This window comes from Anguilla rostrata, chromosome 10 (assembly GCF_018555375.3).
Source record: "Anguilla rostrata isolate EN2019 chromosome 10, ASM1855537v3, whole genome shotgun sequence".
Lineage (NCBI taxonomy): Eukaryota > Metazoa > Chordata > Actinopteri > Anguilliformes > Anguillidae > Anguilla > Anguilla rostrata.
This window is the reverse complement of record NC_057942.1, coordinates 40,619,496-40,640,099: the sequence shown is the minus strand read 5'-3', so window position 1 is coordinate 40,640,099 and position 20,604 is coordinate 40,619,496. Positions and strand designations below refer to the sequence as shown.

At 40.9% G+C, this 20,604-nt stretch overlaps 1 protein-coding gene across 1 annotated transcript in view; it reads left to right on the top strand.

The window, feature by feature from the left end:
- The first annotated feature begins 12,477 nt into the window (after window positions 1-12,477).
- Window positions 12,478-20,604, top strand: part of LOC135233513 (microtubule-associated protein 1B-like) — an 18,510-nt gene continuing 10,383 nt past the window's right edge. The window contains exons 1-2 of the mRNA XM_064297139.1: window positions 12,478-12,771; window positions 16,729-16,830. Of these exons, the coding sequence (XP_064153209.1) occupies window positions 12,591-12,771; window positions 16,729-16,830 (283 nt within the window). The 5' untranslated portion in view covers window positions 12,478-12,590. The remainder of the gene's footprint in view (window positions 12,772-16,728; window positions 16,831-20,604) is intronic.

Sequence of the window (20,604 nt, the reverse complement as noted above, 5' to 3'; positions counted from 1 at the left end):
ACGTTCGATAAACGCCTGGCATTTCCAACCAAACCTCTTCCTGGATTTGGTGTTTTTCCAAAGCCAGCAGTTGGTTCCCGTTGACCTTGTAGAAAGGGTCTGTTTGGTGAGCGGACGGTATCGTTGGACTGCACGTGCTCAGTGAAGGGAATCTGAGGTCCAGTTAATCAGTGAGCTGACCGCTTCCTGACATTTAGTACCCAGCCTGCTCGGCTGAACAAACTGTGTGCACACCTGGTGGGTATTAGAACCGAGAAGCTAAGATCCAGGTGGTAAAACAAAACAGCCGAACAGAACAGAACTAAAGGTTCTAAGGCATATTAAGCCAGGTGATTTACCTGTGAGTCATGGGGACAGTGAATTACGTCTTATTTTTCTTTGTATTGTACATCTGTATCCGGTGTTTTTAAACAAATCCAATCCAAATCCAAGTCCATGCTCTCACTGTGACCTTTTTCTCATTACGGGTTATTGATATTGCCAGCCATAATGCAATGAGCTGGAGAATGAGGCACTCACCATGTAAATCAGAGAAAAAGACTCTGACCACTGCAAAATTAAACCACAACCAAAAAATACTGCATGTGAATCAATCACAATATCTTTTTTTTCTCACAAGAAAAAAAATAATACTTTGAACAAGTTGTTGTGAAGTCTGCTTTGTAAAAGTTTTTGCTTGTGTTATGACAGTGATATGGCCCTGCTGTACACTGCTGTCTTATGCCATGATTATTTTAATTCAAATAAATTGTAACCCTTCGATAATAATCAAATGCATAGAGGACCTTTGGAATTAATGATGTACACAATGCACTTTCTTTTTACATTAGTCACAATGGCGAGCGGAAAAAGGGCCATTTTTCCCCAAAAAATGTTCATTAATAAGAATGCTTCTGTCACAATATGTCAGGTATCATGACGTGTAGTGTGCATATATTTGAGAACCAGAATTCCTTTCCATAGTGATATATGATTACCCTTGATGCCTGCAGTACAATGAAAGTTGTGTCAAACTCAAGTGAAGTATGAATCCTGTTATACAATTATTCACCAACAGCTGCCAATAGTGCCACCATTTTAAGGAATGTCAAGAAAATACATAAGTACATCATCTCATGTAGTGTTATGTTCAGAGATGCCTTGCCTCTGTGGGATGCTGTCTGGAAAAAGTTGCACACTCTGAAACTCAAACTTAAATTGTAAGAATATTTGAACATGTGGAAATAATTGAGCAGGGTTTCAAAGTGTGCAACTTTTAACAAATGGCGCCCCACATGCCTGAGTTATGTTATATGCACACAAAACAGAAAAAAAGAATGTTTCAGTTATTTGAATTATTTTCAGTCAAATAATTACACCATTTCATTGAAAGACTTCCTATTTATCACATTTTCTATCATTTTTAAGTTACATAACTTTTACACAAACCACAGCTTAATATGCCGTTGTTATCGTACCTATCATCCTTCTCTTTATAATAAATCAGGTTTTAATGGCGGTCAAAAGTTTTTACATTCTGGAAGATGGCCAGGGTGTGAAGTAAAGAGAAGGGCAGAGAGAGGTCAATTCGGGGATAAAATGCGTTTCCTGAAAAGGTTTAATGATTGTTAGGGAACAGCAGCAGTAAAGAGTCAAACCTGACAGTTACTGCCAATGCGCAAATAAAGAGCCCATTTCCTTGGGCACATAAAAAATGCGCATCACTGACTGCGGTCTAATCGAAAACCGTCGCGATGAGGCTTCGTCTTGGTATTAATTGTAATAGAGTTTGGATCTCTTCCTATCTCAATAGATGAAATCTCCGTGTTCTGGACCAGAAATCGATTGCGTTGTACCCAGCTGTTTCCCGGAGATAAGGGGGAAATTGTACCATTCGTAAATTGACCAGAAGTAAGCACAGGTGGCTTTCAAAAGTACACCCCCTGCGTCATCGGAGTTTGGTGCAGCTGTTATGTATATCCGAAAAGGCGCCGTTCATGCAGTTCAGCAAATCCTGTACCGCAAGCGGCGTGTCCTGTTCAGTAAACACTGCCCTCCTTTGGTCATTGCAAGCGTCACGTGCCTACACATCGTATCAAAGCCCCATTCATTGTTCAGAAATGGAATTAGCAAGCATGTGCTTTTGTACGAATATGTGTCTCGTGTCAGTGAGAAAACACCACCTCTCTCCTTGCAATATGTTTGAGATGGGCTTCCAAAACCTGGGCCCATATTGGTGACGCACCTCAGACAGGGACAGCACATCTGGTTCGCTGTGCATATTCTAACCATTAGAAGCGCACAGCTCAAAACTGATCCTAAAGAGCCTGGTCCTTCTTGATCCAGCACTTGAGATACATTATGAATACAGGCACTGGTTTAAAAGAACTCTTAATATTAATAATGCATATGTAACAAAATAACCATTGACTATAGATTAATCAGAGAAAACCATATCGCAAGTGTTAAGTTATGAGCTCTTTGATCTTCATCACTATTTTAGGCAATATCAGTTGTTGGACACAGTCAGCTGACTGCCCTGTAACATATTTTTTTATGAAAATGCAATTTAAATATTTTGAATATAACTGTAACCCTTGTAAACATATTTCTGTATCAATTCTGATACTAGCGTAACAATTACAATTACATCTCAAATATTTCCTTTTATGAACTATAATAAAGATATTGAGTCATCCTTATCACCAGTATTTTTATTTTTATTCTTGCAATATATATATTACACCACATGAGGGCAGTAGTATGTAACAATTGACTGTGCTCAAACGGATTTTCTCTTGTTCCACACCATTGCTTCTTCATTAGAAACCAAATAATTAATTATGCATTTAATTTACAAATGAAAAGTATAATAATCTATTACAGAGCTACAGTATAATAATAAATTGCAGAGCTCTTCTTCTTATTCTTCTTCTTCTCCTTTCCCAGACTAAATAATTTTATAAAACAGCCAAAAATGCCTACAAAAAGTAAATGAAAAACACATTACTGCTCATATTGCTGGGCTTGCTAAGTAGTGCTACAGCAGTCTAATACTGTAGAGCATACTGTAAGGACAAACATGGGACATAAGGGATTGGTCAGCGGGGGAAATGCCCACTTCCTGCCCGATTAGCACATACACGGAATGAGAAAGGGATGAAACATATGTTCCTTTGTCTGTTCCTCTCCAAAGGAGAGCCGCTCCTCTGCAGTTCCATTTACTGCAGTATGCCTGCAGCTCAGCTAGCCAATAACAATCGGGAAGTATTGAATTCGGTCGACATCACTCAGGCTGTGCGAGGAATTCTTTCAGAAGATATCGAAGGCCGTGTAAAATTACAGTTGCCACGAAGCAAGCTTGTGAACAGCCTCTGCTAGATATATTTTTTCAAAATAATATTTCTGTTTGAAAGAAAACATTTTAAGACATAAGTACAAATAATCCAAGAAAACTTGATTCTGCGTCCCTTTTTCCACAAATGCCTGAAAGATTTCTTGGTTAACATCCATACTTATGTAGTAGGGATAAAGTTATTTGTTATTGTTCTGAGGCATGACTACTCTTTTAAAGCAAACATTAGCGGGCGCATGGATATTTAATGACATAATAACATTACACAAAAACATGCTTCAAACTATTTTGATCCGCAGTAAAACAATTTTAACTATGTCTCTAATAGGTGGTAATGTAAAGCTGAAAAGAAGCCAGCTTGTCTCTTGTTAAGCTCTCCTGGCTTCAGCTTAAAGAACATCTTAACATTGGGCAAGCTTATTAACAGAAGGCTGTTCTCTGGTTCGTTGACTGGAGTGCCATAAAACATTCTTATCGGAGATCAACCTTGACATATTCTTGGTTCCATGCCTAAAAAGCCATTTGGACCTGTATTAAAGCTTTTACTTCTTATAAGACATTGATTGTTTTTTTTTTTTTGTGTGTTTTTTTTCATTACCAAGAAGACAAATAACAAATGAAAAATGCATTTTATTTGCAGAATGGACAATGCAACAATATTCAATAACAAATATTCAGTTATAAATATTTGTGTGTACACAATTTAAAAAAATGTATTTTAACAACAATTTAAAATCTGCACATTGGGAATTAATCTCCCTTCACTTGCATAAATTTCAACTTGACATGGATTCCATGGATTTGTATGAGTTTGGGTCAGCCTGAAATGCACTTTACAGTGAAAACGGGACACTCATTTCAACCTCCAACTAATCAAATGTAAAATACCTAACTGGGCAGGGCAGCCATTTTGTGCCGGAATTTTCACTGAACGTGCACTTAGGTGGAGAGGATTAGGTGACCTGGTTGAGAATGCCGGCAGGAAACCAAGAACCGTAGAAAAAAGTGCCATGGAATCAAGGATGAATCCAAAAACTCAGTTTAGCTTTACATTTGAAAAATGGCGCCATCTACAGAACAGTCCTTGTCACTGCACTGGAGCATTGGTGTTTATTTGGTCGGAAAAGATGATTACCTGCTACTGGGGTATTTGGTCCAGAGGAATGACTGACTACAACTGACCCAGCAACATTGTTGCTTAGTTACAGCCATTCAGCAGGAGCAGGGATTTAGCGTTTGAATGAGAATTAGGCTGAATATTTGACCTATATTTAAGTGATTCAGTGTACATAGGTTACAATAGGGCCGATAACTGTTCTCAGATGAAAAATAGTAATGTTATGATTCTGAATAGTTTTTGATAATTCAAATCGTATCTTTTCTGCATTCATAGGAAAGAAATAATTACCTATGACTTCAGATCACTTATCATCTATATTTTCAGACTGCAGATGCAGATATTTTGAAACGCAACTAAACAATCAAACATTTAAAATGTATTTATCGGATATTTTATCACAATAAAAGTGGCAAAATGAAAGTTTACTGAATACAGCTTGGTGCGATAGAAGAGCCTGCCCCACCCAGCACTGCGTGGCAATCCCCTTTGTGATCTTACTCCTCTTCCTGGCATCCCCCTGGATGCCAAAGAGAATGCCAGGGAAATGCCAGTGACTGTGACTATGACAACAGTCCCCCCCCCCCATGTGTTCATCAGTCTAAAAGAGTCCTTAATGAGTCATGCAGACTGCTGCGGTCGGCAGGGATAGAAGAAAAGTCCCAGCTTCCCCTGACAAGACCAACCTCCGTTCTAAAGCACTAATTTAGCACCATTCTTAATAGCATAGAGTGGGCTACCTCTGCCGTGACAGATCCAGAGTGTTGCTTGAGCCGAACCGCATTGGAACCACAGATTAGAGAAGACATGCAGTTATTAAGGATGAATGAATTCCAGCTCATATCATTTTAAATCCTTTCACACTTGAGAATAATGACTGGCACACTACATTCTCCCTTCACATGGTGAAATCAGTGATATGATATGACTTTATATAGCATTATAGTGGCCTCACCTGACAGTCGTCAGTCTAGGTACCACCCCTTACGTATATCCTATCAAATATAGTCACCATCAGCTGTCAGCAATATCAACAGTTAACTTTTTTTCTTTCTTTTTTTTTGCCTGAAAGATTTTTAACTGCGATGCATTGAACTTGTGTGGCACCTTTTTCCTCACAAGACCAGCTATCCAGAAAATGATTGCAACGGCGAGGTAATTTATTAACCTACTGTGCACGGAAGGAAAAGGACATTATTCACCCTCCCTGCGGTGACAGTATTTAGGTCACTCTGAGGCAGAGAGTCGGTGTGGAAAACACAAAGGGGGGAAAAAAAGTCCTGCATAGTCTGCTAATAGGCCTCTGGTATTGCACCAGTACACTAGTTCTAATCGGATGTCTGTCATAATGGCTCGTTGCTGATAGGTCAGAAGTAGACAGCTTTACTGCTTGTATGCCCAGAGAGATTCTGATCTAAAGCACAATGCCAGTAAAATGCTAGAATGTATTAATACTCTGAAGCTGTACCCATGGCTCTGTTCTTATCAAGAAGCTCTTTTTAACATTAAGTCTGAATTTAAAGGCAAATAAACTGCACATTTAGATTAGTTTAAAAAAAAAAGATATATTACAATATGTATTCCATTCATCAAAGCCATAATTTGCACTTTCCATTACACATTAAATCAGCAGGAAATTGTACCATTGTAATGCCTGATCTAGAAATCAATACTGCAGATTACTTGATTACAATCACCATGGCAATTACCACCATACTGCACTATCACCCATAGTGTAAAAGCCACATGCAAATTTTCTGTTTTAATGGAACAAACTAAAGGAACAGATCTATACTTTGTCTTCACTTATATTACACTGACTCAGTTAGAGGTTACACTTTATTTCCCACAGTCCTTCATTTTAAAGAACAGCAACTAAGGCTCTAGCCCAATTAACTCACATTAGCGCACAAGATGTACACCATTCTTCTCCATTACCAGGAAACTGTGTCAAGAGCATTTTATTGTCTGTGCTAATGGAACCAATCATATTACTTAAAGGACAATAAACAATGATGAAATACCTCACTAATTAATAAATCCTTTTAAAGACACCGTATGATTTGCGAGTTACGAGGAAGAGGCGGATGCTAGTCTGCTCTCTCTAAATCTGATGGATGACGTTTCAGTGATGATACAGGCCTGCAATTATGATTGGCTAATCCGAATTATTTCAATATTCAATGCGTGTAAAAAAGTAATACATGCATGGATTCCATTCATCAAGTGGTGTCCTGTCAGAACAATTACGTGTATAAATCATATATTTATGCATTTAACCCTGTCCTTCAGTACAGAAAGAGGTTTTCATATTCTCCTGCAACAGCGCAACCTGCCTGTCCATGCGCTAATGGCAGGAGTCCCAGGAGACACTGCAGCGCTCGCAGCGCGTGGTCTGGGGCAGCCGCTCGGCACGTCCAGCTCGCCGCAGTCACGTGACTCAATCAACACACTGGGTCGTCGCTGCAGAGGGCTGGCCGCCAACGCACTGACGTGTTGGAATGGACGCGCCGCTATGAACCAATCGTGATTGCTTATCAACAGCCCCTTCGTCGATAGCCGCCTGACCTGGCTATTATTGATCGCCGCATTCATCGATTATGTTTTGGGAAGAAGCTTGCAAATGATCTATCTCCACATCTGCTGAGCTCCACTGCAATACTCACCATATTGCTTGCCATACTGAGCTCAGTCTAAACTGCAAAACAAAAGAGACCTGTTCGCGGTTCTACTTTAATTAATTTATTTACATTAATTTAAATACTTTAAGCAAAGCCAACGTAAAGCACAATAGCACCCATTGTGTTTTCTTTAAATTGTGCCATGAACCATGTGCAGAAATGCTGGCAGCTACTTGTTTTTTTCAAATGGGTGTCTCGTTAACGTGGCAGCTGTGCTATGTCGTGAGACGTCACAGAACATGTCCCACACATTGCAGCAATGTTAATTGGGGCTGTGCGAGAGCACTGCGAAATTTAATTGCGCGACATAAAACATCCTTAATGTCAATCGATAGGACACCTACTGTGTCCCATCTTGACTGCAGTGCCCCCCTCTCCCCACCCCCCCACCCCCCCTCCAGTCAACGGAGTGTGTGCTCCTGCTCCACTGAGCAACGTGTTTTTAACTGAAGAGGCCAAGGCATGCCTAACCCAGATATTCCAAGAGGATGTCAGCACAGACAGAGTTGGGATTTGTCATCTACTGAGCACCCAATGCAGCCCAGTGTCTGGAGGAGAAGGCGATAAAGGAATTTAGATTTCGGAATTTCAGATTAGGGGTGACGGACGTTGTTTTTATTTATCAACTTGAATTCTTCTTGCGCTGCGCAGAAAGGGGGTGTGATGATCTGTTTTTTTAAACTGCTGGCCACCGTTCGTTATTTGCAGGAGATTTGAGGGGGACAAAATCAATACACATCATCACATATTGATAAAATGGCTGATTTATCTTGCAGGGCCTCAAGTCAAGGAAAGGCTTAGTGGATGAATTGTAAACACAGCTGTTGCTTATTTTTACAGATCTTCAGACATTATTATATTACAACACAAATTCTAGATTAAAGTCTGATATAACACACATTTAAAAATGGGAGTTGCAGTTCACAGAAGGAACAAACAAGGAGTCAAGACACTGACGTTTTGTACAGAAGACATTAGTTTTGTTGTGTGGTTTCATTTAAGATGAAAAAGATGCACAGACCCTGGACACATCCAGACCAGTGCAGGGTCCTTGCATTGCCTAATTACTATATTCATTTCTCTCTAAAAGCAAGCCAGCTGGGCATGACAGCCTTTTTAACTTATAATCCTGTCGTTCTTCCCCCGCTGTGAGTGATAAATGAATGATGCGCTTTGTCATATTTAGTTATTAAAGGGCATGCTTTTTTGCGCAGACAGGATCCACCTGAATAACTACTGAGGTTGCTAAAATATTTAGGCCCGGATCCTGAAAAAAATGTTAACCTTGTACACACTGCTGGGGATGCGTGGGTGGTGTAATGATTGCTAAAACCTAGCAGCCAACACACTGAACTGCAGTCTAATTACACCATGGTATAGTTATTCTAATCCTTTATGTTATGCAAATTAGATTTTTTTTTTAGTGTTCAGAATTTGCAGTGCCTGGCAAGACTGGGTTGAGGACACAGCCAAATGAGTTTATATTTTTCGCAGACTGTAACTTGAGAAAGCCTTTGCTTCTGCTGTTTTGAGTGGCAAATGTATATAATGAGTAAGAGAGTTATAGACTGTGTAGAGTCTCTGGCCTGTTTTCTAGCGACATCCCATAATTGCACAAGAAATTATGCACACTTGATTCCCTCCCCTGCTCGGCTATATGGGAGGTCAGTGAACTCTGAGGGGAATTATTAGAGAGCAGATGAAGTGCTTATAGCCAGTGAACAGATATCTCAGACATGGCGGCGAATGGCATCTCCCTGTGCATTTCAAAGGACCCTGGTCAATGAGTCAAGCACATCGTTTTAGTTCAAAGCACAATGATGTCATAAGTGGAAAAAGGAGCACTCCCTCTTCCCCTCACGGCCTCTTGTCTCCGGAAAGCTAATTGAAGACGCGCTCTGACCTCCGTGGTGTAAAACCCTGAAAAGTGGTTCACATTATCCTCTGCTGGTCAGACTGAATGGGCAAAATGGTCTCTCAAAGAGTGATGGGTGTATATGTGATTTTGACCTTCACTGCATTTCTTGCAGTTGACGTGTTGTCTTTTTCAAACAATGGCTTTTTTCAGGACAGTCGGTAACTATAGCAATATGTGACAAGCACATAAATGTAAGTGTTTCTTTTAAGGAGCAAACTTTAGTGGAGGTTCATCCAGTGTAAGTGTTGTGCAAATACAGATGGCATCGTATTGTATGTATTTCTGTCTGAGATTAATACAGTCTTTTACAGATGAGTGTATGAATTCATGTAAATTACCCAGAACTCAATTTAATCTAAGTGATTATAAAAATCAATATGATGAAGAAAATGTAATTTGCAATCCTAGTTGTCTAATGATGCATATCTAAGGAGGAAATGAGTTCCTCAGTGTTGATCTGCCCAAAATTAATAGATACACAAAAACACCCCAGAAATTTCCACAATGAGAATGCCTTTACAATGTTCAAAATAGCAGGCCATGAGTATTTTAAAATGCGATGTGATTAGATTGGCAGGAATTGGCAGGTGAGTGAGAATAGTACCCAGACTGAAGCCCAGCTAAATCGAGGGTGTTTTCCCTCCGATGCCAAAGCTTGCATTAAATTTAAACTCAGCAGACATGATGATAAAGCAAAAAAAAAAAAAAACCTCATACAGGAGAGAGAGAGAGGGGGGAAGGAGACTGAGAGAAGCTTTTTAGAAAGACAATTTAAATAATGCAGGTCCCCTTGACGAGGACAAAAAAGCATTTGCGGTTGTAGGCTCTGCCAAAGGCTTCCCGGAGGGCCACTTTTAAAATGCATTTTCACCTTTGAATAAAGCTGAAAGGCTCCCCAGCAACCTGGCGGAAAGGCCTACTGTACACTGTGTATCTGTGCCAGCATAAGAATTCATCAATAACCCAACACTGCAAAGATATACCCAGCAGAACTGTTCTTTTTTAATGATTGTTGTGCACCAATTGCGTAGCTTAATAGTGTCATGTGACTTTACTCTCCCACCATCCCCTCTTATTGACCAGAATGTTGCACATTGCTATAAAATGGCTCAAACTATATTCCACAATTTACCAGGATTAATGTGTCCTTGGACTTAAAAATCGACATATTCTGTGAAACGATATACATGAGATGATCCATCAACACAGCAACAACCGGCGTTGGCCTTGCCTTCTGTGGGTTATATGAATGTACCCAAACAATGTGAAGAAAATGCACCCTAAACCATTCAAAACCAGCAGAATCCTTCACGGGAGAAACACTGCTGATTTTCCTGTTTTTGTGCACTACCTGTACCTGTATATAGCATCAAGGTAATGTGGGTAAAATATATTTTTGGGATTGTGGCGCCAGGAAATTAGGAGAGAGGAGGAAAGTAGGGCCCCTCCTGTGTTGTGGGGACACTGTCCTCTCAGTGTTGTGTGTGTGAGAGCTGCAGGACCATGGACAGCGTGAGGCCCCACTCACACGCGTATGCAGGACAGCAGCTGTGGCGTTCAGCCAAATGCTTCCCATTGCATCAATGCCTGATGGGCCATCATATTCTGCTGCATAAATCTAGAAAGCATTGCTTATTTTGATTGAGGTAATGTTCATAAAATAAAAATGTATTTTCAAGATACATGATTGGACTGGTCTCTAAAATAAATTAACTTTTCAACTTTTATTGATCTTGAACCCAGACACAAACATCATGTGATTGCCTATCACTGTATGATTGGTTTAGATATTGCGATATGCTACAAGTGATTTAGAGAACACCTCAAGATCTCAGTTGCTTGGCCTTATAAATCCAATACAATACCTCCATGGCATCAGTCTTTTAAAACATACTTATTTGATTTTCTCTGTATTTTACGAGGAAACCACCCCACTGAGATCAAAAATCTATTTTTCCAAGATGGACCTGACATTAAAAAAAAAACTAAGTTACAAGGACAAAGAGTGATCGATCAAAATGACAACAGCATTGAAGGAATACACAGCCACAGTTGTGTTTACAGGAAAATGAATAGCAGAGATTAAAAGCAGGGGCATCTTCCCTGCAGAAGTATAAATGTCCTAAATCAATACACTTCTGGACTCTGCAGTAACAGTGCCCGACTAATTATCTTGGTGGATTATTTAATGGCATTAGTGCACCCACTGTCCAGCTGGCCAGTTGATCTGCATATGAGCTGGCTACTTAGTGCAGTTGTCATTACAGCTGCTACATGCTGCCACGTCCACCATTTTGTATTCTGAATCAGTTGATCTGCATGAATGGCACTACTGAATGGCAGTCCTGCCATCTCTCTAGGTCCTACACTGTCACCAAAACAGTCATTCTGTCTTCATTCATAAGGGGGGTACAAGTTACAACATACCACAGTTTCATAATTCAAGCCTGTGCAGGGGTCTGTATGATAGTAAAGCTTTTATGGCTCATCTCTATCATTATGAAGTTTGACTACACTGTGCAATATTTAGGATGATTTAAATTTTTTATTTAGGAGAAGCTAAAAAAAAACATAGGTGTAACAAACTGAAGTAAAAAATTTAGGCTTATCCACTGAAAAGATTTTTTCTTTTCAGTGTGTCAGCTCGATGGGTACTCCCTGTGAGAAGACAGTGTGGAATTTACTGGTTCAAGTTGCAGTGACACTCCTGTCACTCTCGTCTCTATTGTGATGTCATTCTTCACTGAACCAGGACCAGAGGGGCCCTACGTCAGTGCGGGATCACTCTTGCACGTCCCCAGTGGGGCAGAATAACTCTCGGTTCTGACTCAGTTCTGCTGTGAAGGGCAGTGGACTTTAAACCTGTGGCGCTCGATGACAAACTGATCAAATAAGTTTCAAAGCCAAGGATATATTTGCTCCAAATAGCTCACACACACTGGCTTTTATGCAGCTCTGGGCCAGCATAGCAAAACACAACTATAAACTTATGAATAATACTGAGAATTTAAAACTGAATAAAACACTCCGGGCTTTGTAAATGACAACTGAGGAGTATAGATTGGGTGAAATACACCTTGTAAGGGTGATAAAGAAAACAACATTATCACACAAAACAAACATTTGATACATATACTGATACATATAGCATAATTCACAATTTATTTAAAGTTTTTTATACACTTTGCATTCGTCTAAAATGACCTGTCTATTATGCTCCACATAGAAGCAAAGAATGAGCATCAAACCTGTTGAAAAAGGCATCTGCATAAAAACAAAACCAAAATAATTTGTGTAACAAAATAAGTATTTATCTTTTTCGCCCTCCTGCTTTTGCTTTCGTATGGTTTGATTTGCTACGGATGACATCAGCTGAGAGCAAGACCACCTTGGTTTGAAGTGCGTTCATTTTTCCCCGGGTCCTAGTCATGACACAATGTCTAGGGGTATAAAAAAAGAGAACCACTCCTTCCAAGCCTAGTCCACGCCCGGTGGTCGCCGTTTAGATTCCAAGCTAAACACACAGTCAAGGGTGTAAGGATGGCGACGTTGCTGGAATCGGCTGGTACTGAGTCTATATGTAATAGCAATTCAATGCTACCCTCTGAAGCCTCCAGTCTTTCGCACCGATTTGTTGACAACAAATTTTATCTGCTCGCGGTTATTGGAGAAATTGTTTCAGAAGACCATTTGAAGTGTGCCATTGCAGATATTGAAAAGGGTAAGTACAGAGCGCGCTCAGTTTGGATACTATTTTGCAACAGCCTTTGTTATCAGTGCATCGATGCATTTATATATAGACATTTTGTCGTGTTAAGAACTTAAACCAGTTTCTGGGGAATTTGTGACGGTGAAACCCTGAGTTTGGAGTGCAGCGTATTATTTCAACGGGCCTTGTTTTAATTTCATATGCGCAACAATAATACAGAAACTTTCTGTTTAATGTTTCACCATGGTTTCCTTGTTCTCTGCGTGGATATGGAAAACCGCTGCACGGCCCCTCCCTTTCGATAACCGCACATCTAGGGGTATCACAAATTAAATAGATTGCATCTGTGCTCTATATATATATATATTTTTTAAATGTTTCCATATTATTTCGGAGCTTGTTTGGCCTATTTTCAAAGAAGAGCAGGTAATATCTGGAGGACAGTTAACCGTTAGAGCGTTTCTCGTATGTGGATGTAGTGTGGAAGTTTTTACTCTTCATTTATAACGCAGCCTTTTTATTGCCGATGCGTCAGCGGGGCAAGTACGTGCGTTGTTCCCAGCGTCGAATGATCTCAGTGAAGACCTCAGCCTGTACCTTTGCGTGAGGTTTTCAGGGTCCTTTGTTGTATTTGCCATTATATAAGTGCTGTGCAGAAACGAGCAACTGATGCAATATTGTTTCCATGTTCCCCTGAGATGCCAAGACAATACCAGCATCACCTGCAAATTGGAATGCAGCTCCATCTAAAACGTTCATTCTTATGTAGCAGTAGCCTAATTAATTGCAGTTTTCCCTCACAAATGAGTCCGTTGTGAAATGCAAAATGAGCGCACTCTAGCTACAAAGAAAAGGGTAAACGTATTCTAACTATTTTTAAATATTTAATTGTTTTTATTGCGTAATTCTTTCAGTGGATTATGTTAGAATTTTACTTGTATCTGCGCAGAATTTATGCAGATTCCCTGAGCTATAAATCATTTGGATGCCTCCTAGTCTTTGAGTCTACTGTATAAGATGGATCCAGGTTTAATACGGTTTTCGTAAAGAATCTGCACAAATCCTCAAAACAAACGAATGAACAATAGTTGCATATAAAATAAAAGAAACCTTCTTCACTTTATACATCTCAGATCCTCTCATCCGATACCGGCACGTGGGCGTGGTCCAGTCCGCACTGCGGTCCCTACGGAAGCTCACACAGGACCGCTAAGCTAAGAGCGTTTTAGAGAGACAGACATGAAGCGTGTGCGTTTGACATTCGCTACTTTTTATCGGTACAATCTGCTTAAACGGAATAATATTCAGTTATAGTAACAAAAACATTACAATATATAGGCTGTGATAGCCAGTTCTCGCTGTGAACCACGAGCGGTATGCGGTTTGTTATTTATACAGTCTAAGCTCTTTGTGTACAAATGAACTAAAAAAATAATATATATGGAACGCACTTGTTACTCATACCTAATTAGACCATATTCCGATGATACAAGAAAAATATATTTCCCATCCCAAACGCGATTTATTTCAGTTGACATACCTGCAGTTATATAATATCCCAATGGGATTACTGTAATAGGAACATGCGGATATAAACAGTTGTTTAGAATGTTCGTGGTCCATCCATTCATAATTCCCTTTCATAAATGTTTGTATATCGTATTTCTGTGTACGTTCTTCTGTATACTCTTTACATTAAAGTATACGCACCGTTGTTCCCAAATGTGCATTTCCTTTAAGAGTCAAGCATTTTCCATAATTACATTTTTCATTATGAAGACTATCAGATTTGAATACAGAGAAAGGGGGAGAGAGGACAAGGGGCATATATGCTGTTGTTCTCTGTGCTAAATATATATATATATATATATAAAACAATCACATGGCAGATTCTGTGAAAAAAACACATGGGGTTTAAATATGCTTCAATGTAATGCATGAGCTCTGTGTTCCTAACCTTGTGTGCTTACCATTTATCAATTCATGAAGGGGAAGTCAGCAGCCACAATTATTACAAGTTTTCAGGTTTAGTAACTATAATATATGGACGTAGGCATTTAATGAGGAGAACAGGGTGTTCAGGACACGCTGTCTTCGTTAACATCTGAAAAACTGCCCTGGGACGTGCGTCCTGCAATCTGATTGATGCCAGCAGATTGATACCAGCAGATTACTGATAATGGGATTTGATTGGACGAGGCGGTTTTTCATCTAGCACGCCCACCCCTGAGGCTCTCGGCCCAGCCCTGCACAGGAAGTGTGCGCCTGCATTGATCTTCCCCACTTGACGTAACTACTGTAGCACTGGTGAATGATAATGACCTTCGCTGATGTGAAGCTTTGAATGAACTTTGCTTATATGGAGACAAATATTTTCAAGTCTACTGCTGTTGCACAGGTTTGCAGTATTTACTGCTTTCCTGCACCGAAGGTACTGCTGGCCTCTTTGCTTGAAAACTTTGTAAACCAGGCCCACAATATGTACGTTGTTATCATATAGTTATCTAGCATTGACCATAGAATGTTATAATTTTGGCCACATGCCTGCAGCACAGTGTCGGGTGGAGCCACCATGCTAGGTGGTTATTGGATGAGAAAATACTGAAAAGAACAGAAGAAACAGCCTTAAGCTGATTTATAACACATCAACACAGTGAATAAAGGAAATATTCAAAGTCTTGACAATGTGAAACAAAGCAGAACTAGCCGAAGGCAGAGAGGGAAGGTTTTTAAGGTGGTTCAGATGGTGGTAAGAGAAGGAAACATGCAGTTGTTATGTTCCAAACAGCCTCTCCCTGAAGACAAAGGAGGCAGTGCTTTTACAACTGGCCTAATGAAGGCAATTGGGAGTACCTGGGTTTGATTTGCTTATTAGGCTGCGATGAGCCTGCCAGTGTGTTTGGCTGCCGCTGTCCAAGGTCCTGTAGTGCTCACTGGCTGTGGGAGGGAACAGGCACCATTGACAGGAGCCAAAGAGGCGGAGCCACTCGTTCTGCACTTCCTTCCACTTCCTGTGTCCCAATACCCCCTTTCCTAGTGTGTACATAAACTACCAGAGCACTGCCAGAGAATGTTCCAGGTTTGAATCACTACCTTCAATTGGAATCCCACCTACACAAGATTAATCAGAAATAGTATATAATATTGATTGGGCTGTAAGCAAAGGACATTCCTGAATATTTTGTCGGGTAGACCAAGTTGGAAAGAGAAGTTAACCAGGTTCATTGTTATGAGTCTGACAAGTGAGGTTAGGTGCCTGGGTATCAAGTAGGCAACACACAGTACGTAATTGTCTTTGCACTCTATTTTGGTCACAGCATGAATCCTCCACTATCACTAATGTCCTTTTCTTGGGGAATGTGGCTTCCTGTGTCTGGGGCTCATAAATCCTCGTGCTTTCAGAGGGGTGACCCAGATTCTGAGGGAAGACTCTCCTGTAGGACATACGTAACCTCTCCTAATATTATAAAGTACAGTCACCCAGCTCCCTCTGCCTACCTCAACGAGGATATCCACCACCATTTTGCCAAGAGAAAAAAGGGTAAAGTGATCAAGGGTGGTCAAGCTCACCATAGCTAACATTAGGCCTTTAAAGTGTAAACATAAATATACATTTTAAGATCTTAAAATGGTAAATGGACTGCATTTATATAGCACTTTTATCCAAAGCGCTTTACAATTGATGCCTCTCATTCACCCATTCACACACACACTCACGCACCGGTGAAAGGCTGCCATGCAAGGCACCAATCAGCTCGTTGGGAGCAATTAGGGGTTAGGTGTCTTGCTCAGGGACACTTCGACACGCCCAGGGCGGGGGATCGAACCGGCAATCCTCCGACTGCCAGACAACCGCTCTTACCTCCTGAGCTACATCGCCCCGATCTGAATAATGGGATCATGCCAAATGTTGCTCAATCATCAGTGTAGATCTACTTCAGTTAAATCGCTTATTTGGGTCTTTTGCAGGAATCCGGACATGGGACACTAATCTGATTGACTGCAACTTGGACCAAGAACTCAAACTTTTTGTGTCCCGCCACTCTGCAAGGTTTTCTCCAGATGTACGAGGTAAGCGTAGAGTGCCCGCTGTCCAGAGTGACCATTCGGACCTCGATATGAGCTGGAGAGCTTTGAGGCATTGCGGAACATTTCTGTGCAACACATAAGACCATTTGAACACATGGGGAATTCACAAATAACTAAACTGCATAACTAAATTTCGCGATTGGACATTCAGTGGGGCACAGACTTCTGGGGACACTGAAGGTGTTCTTTTGCATGCCATGTTCATACTTTTAGCATAAAAATACAATGTTTTTTGTGATTCCAGCAAAGTAATTCTTGGCTAATTCTGACGGGCACAGTTTTCTTCAGCTGGTACCGATGATCTGTTGCTTGCAGTTTGCAGTTACATGGATGGGCCTACGTGTAATTCGTAATACCTTATCAACCACAAGCAAATTGACCTTATGTCAATGCTTTGTACTTGAGGAACATCTGATTGGTGAAGTCTATTTGTAATATAATTTCCTCCATTTTTATTGCATGATATGTGGGACCTTCTATTACTGAAATTACTCTTTTTGTTCTTTGATGTTCTCATAATGAACTAGATATCACTCTTTTGGGATTCAACTCTGTTTAAACAAGAATGCCATTTTTCAGAAATCTTAGAATCTTAAATATGGGATGTCCATTACCTTAACTACCTGTGCTCCCTTTCCTTGTTGTTGCTGAGGGAATATTAATTTAATTTAGACAGAAAGTATTTGAGACGTGCTGATGAGCTGAGTGTCGGATGTGGTTTGCCATTGTGCAGGGTGCCCTTGAATATCATCGGTCGTAGTCCATGCAGTCAATGACTGGTTGGTGGAGTGTCAGATGTTAATAGATTGACCCAGTCAGCGGTGCTATGCTACATCACTTCGCAGTCATAGTGTCGCTATGTCATGCCAAACCCCCTGCTGTGGGTGTTGTGCATGCAGCACATTTCACAGCCGGCAGAAAAGGCACATTGCGGCTACGACTGGGAGAAAATGAAAAGCAAATCTTCTTTGTGAGATTATCTCGTCTGCGGCCAACGAAAGCAGGTTATTTCATGTGTGTTCTCTTTACTGCCGTGACCAGTCCCTCATCTGAAATCCTCCGATATTCCAGATTGGTTTCGGCAGGGGTGGGGGGGGGGTGTGGGGGGGTGTGGGGGGCGGGAGGGGGGGGGGCTTCACTTTCACAGCTTCTTATGCAGGCACTGATGGCCTACTGTATGTCCTTGAGGACTCCTTGAGCCAGGCTGCTACAGAGAGGCTGGGGTAATTAGGAAAGAAGGCCCAGTGAGCCATAGTCTGCATTAGGCTGAGGCTGCAGCGGGAACAATGCTATGACCGTTAAAAATGTAAACACGGGGTTATTCCTTTGAGCAACATACAGTGTGGTTTTCCACCATTTCCACTGCTCGCCGGTTTTTAAAATGAAAGTTTACCCATCGATGCTGTCCATTCGCAGATTTTGCCCCCTTGGCTGAACGCAAAACAAAAAATCTGGCCCTGCTGAAAGAGTGTCAAGGCACAGATGTGTTTACTGCAGATAGTAAGAAGTTTCATAAATGCATTCCCTTTGATAAGACGTTAGAGGTTACATGCTACATTGTTATATTGCATGTACTTGCCAAATGTTTAATATGGTTTTTTTAATGCGGTGCACTTTTATGAAAGGAAACTTGATTGAGTGGGAGTTATTTAGTGCATTAGTTATTGTTTGGAGCATTGGTTAATGATGATTAGCACACATTGTTCACCTGATCTGTTACCTAGGGAAGCACAAGTTAATCTGTAGTGTGAAACAAAAGAGGCCATCTCCTCTGGTATACGTGTAAGATGCTGTTTGCAAATACTTTCTGAAAAACTGAAAGAAAGAATGATGCTAGCACCGAACTAAACCAATGAGGCCTGGGCCCACAGCATTAAAAAGAGAAAAAAAGAATCAATATTCTCTTTGAATGTATTATTAAATGATTCTGCCAAATCATATCTTCTATCATGTTATTGGGGCATATGTTACTGCATTCTGGGCACAGACAGAATTTAAAAAGAGTGGACCATGAAACAAAACATTGATCAAACATTTTCTGGAGGACTAGAGCGGCCCAATTTGAATCCGACTGGCACGCAGCAGGATTGCGGATTCAAACGCTGCGCTGTGGACAGCGCAGGGCAGACGCCTGATTTGTGAGTCTGGGTATTTTCTGATGGGCCGGCTGAGGAAGTGACAGCTTGGGTATGCCCAGTCCATAAAAACACAATTATAAATGGATTGATTTACCGCGAGGGAAGGCCGCGGAGAAATTGAAAGGGGGCAAACGGGCTGAAGCGCCTCGATAAATCAGGTTGTTTCATTTTCATAAAGGTTCCCCAGGGTTCTCTGCCACCGGCATTGTGAAGAGACTAGACTGTGCCCATTTACAGAGTGGGAGGGATTCACATGCCCACGTTGATGGGTCGACATTTTGTTTTAATAATGTGCACACACACACGTGCACACAACACACACACACGCACATGTCCACGCACACACACACACACACACACACACACATATGCTCTCACATACACACACATGCATGCATGCACACACACACGCCACACGCATGCACCCACACACACAGGCCTAAATATGCAATGCAATCTAAACCATGCAAAAAAAAATTCCCTGCATCTTTAATGTGCCGCGAACAGCAAAGAACGTTTATTCATAAATCTTGTTAAAATGCAGCCGCTGGAGAGCAATCTGCAGCCGACTCGCTCCCGGGCAACAGGTGGGCATTACTGCAAACCCAGCTGACAAATTACTGGGTATCCATCACCGTGTGGCAGGCCTTCCCAGAGTGCACTGGGCTTCCAGGGTTACATCCCGCCCACGAGCTATCCCGCTAATCGCATAAAGAGACCCAAAAGTGCTCTAGTGTGCGTATAACGCCATTAGTAAATGAATACGCTTTATAGCGCTGTATCGAAACAGTAGCATTTCCTGCGTACTGGACTGGAATGGGTTGAAATGGGAGCTGGGGCTATGTACTACAATTTATGATCGCACTCTCGCTTATTTTTTCTAATTAAATTCCATGATGTGCATATCATATATTAGTTGCTTTAGTTTTAAATTACCCACCACCCCCCACCCCCACCCGAGCTGGCAATCTGGCCTTCTGTGAACATCAGAGTCTCATCTCATTAGTAGGCAGACAGTCGTTGTATTCGAACTGCCACCACAACAGGAAAGCAGTGTTAAATCAGGAATGTTGATTATGAAAAATTCTGTGACACTCAAAAAGATTGAACTTATGTTTTATGTTCTAAGTTAATTAACTGAAAGTATTTTAGAAAAAAATTTGTTTTAGATGATGCCGTTGCTTTTTGGAAGGAAAAGCCTCTGCAAGCCCATCAATTAACTTGAAAAAATTTGCTGAGCAGAATATAAATGAATAATGGAAATTAGCCAGGAAACAAGTGCTAATAAAGAGCTTTAGAGCTGGTAGATTGGTCCCCTCCAAGCTACGGTGTGTGAGACTGCTTATGAATTGGAGCAAGCCATGTGGTTTTCCCTCCCGCAGATTCCAGTCACTAAACATCAGATCTGTTTGTGTAACATTGATGTGATGTCCAGAAGTCATAGTAACAGCTGTGTTCTTCAAAGGTCAAAAGCAAAAAAAAACTCTGAATTGGTATTTTCTTATGATTGCTATCATTGCCATTTAGCAAAGGATTTAAAACAGTATTGTATGAAGTGGTACTGACGTAAGGTTCTTTACCCACATAAAACATTTACAGTACCATCAGTGGCGAGACA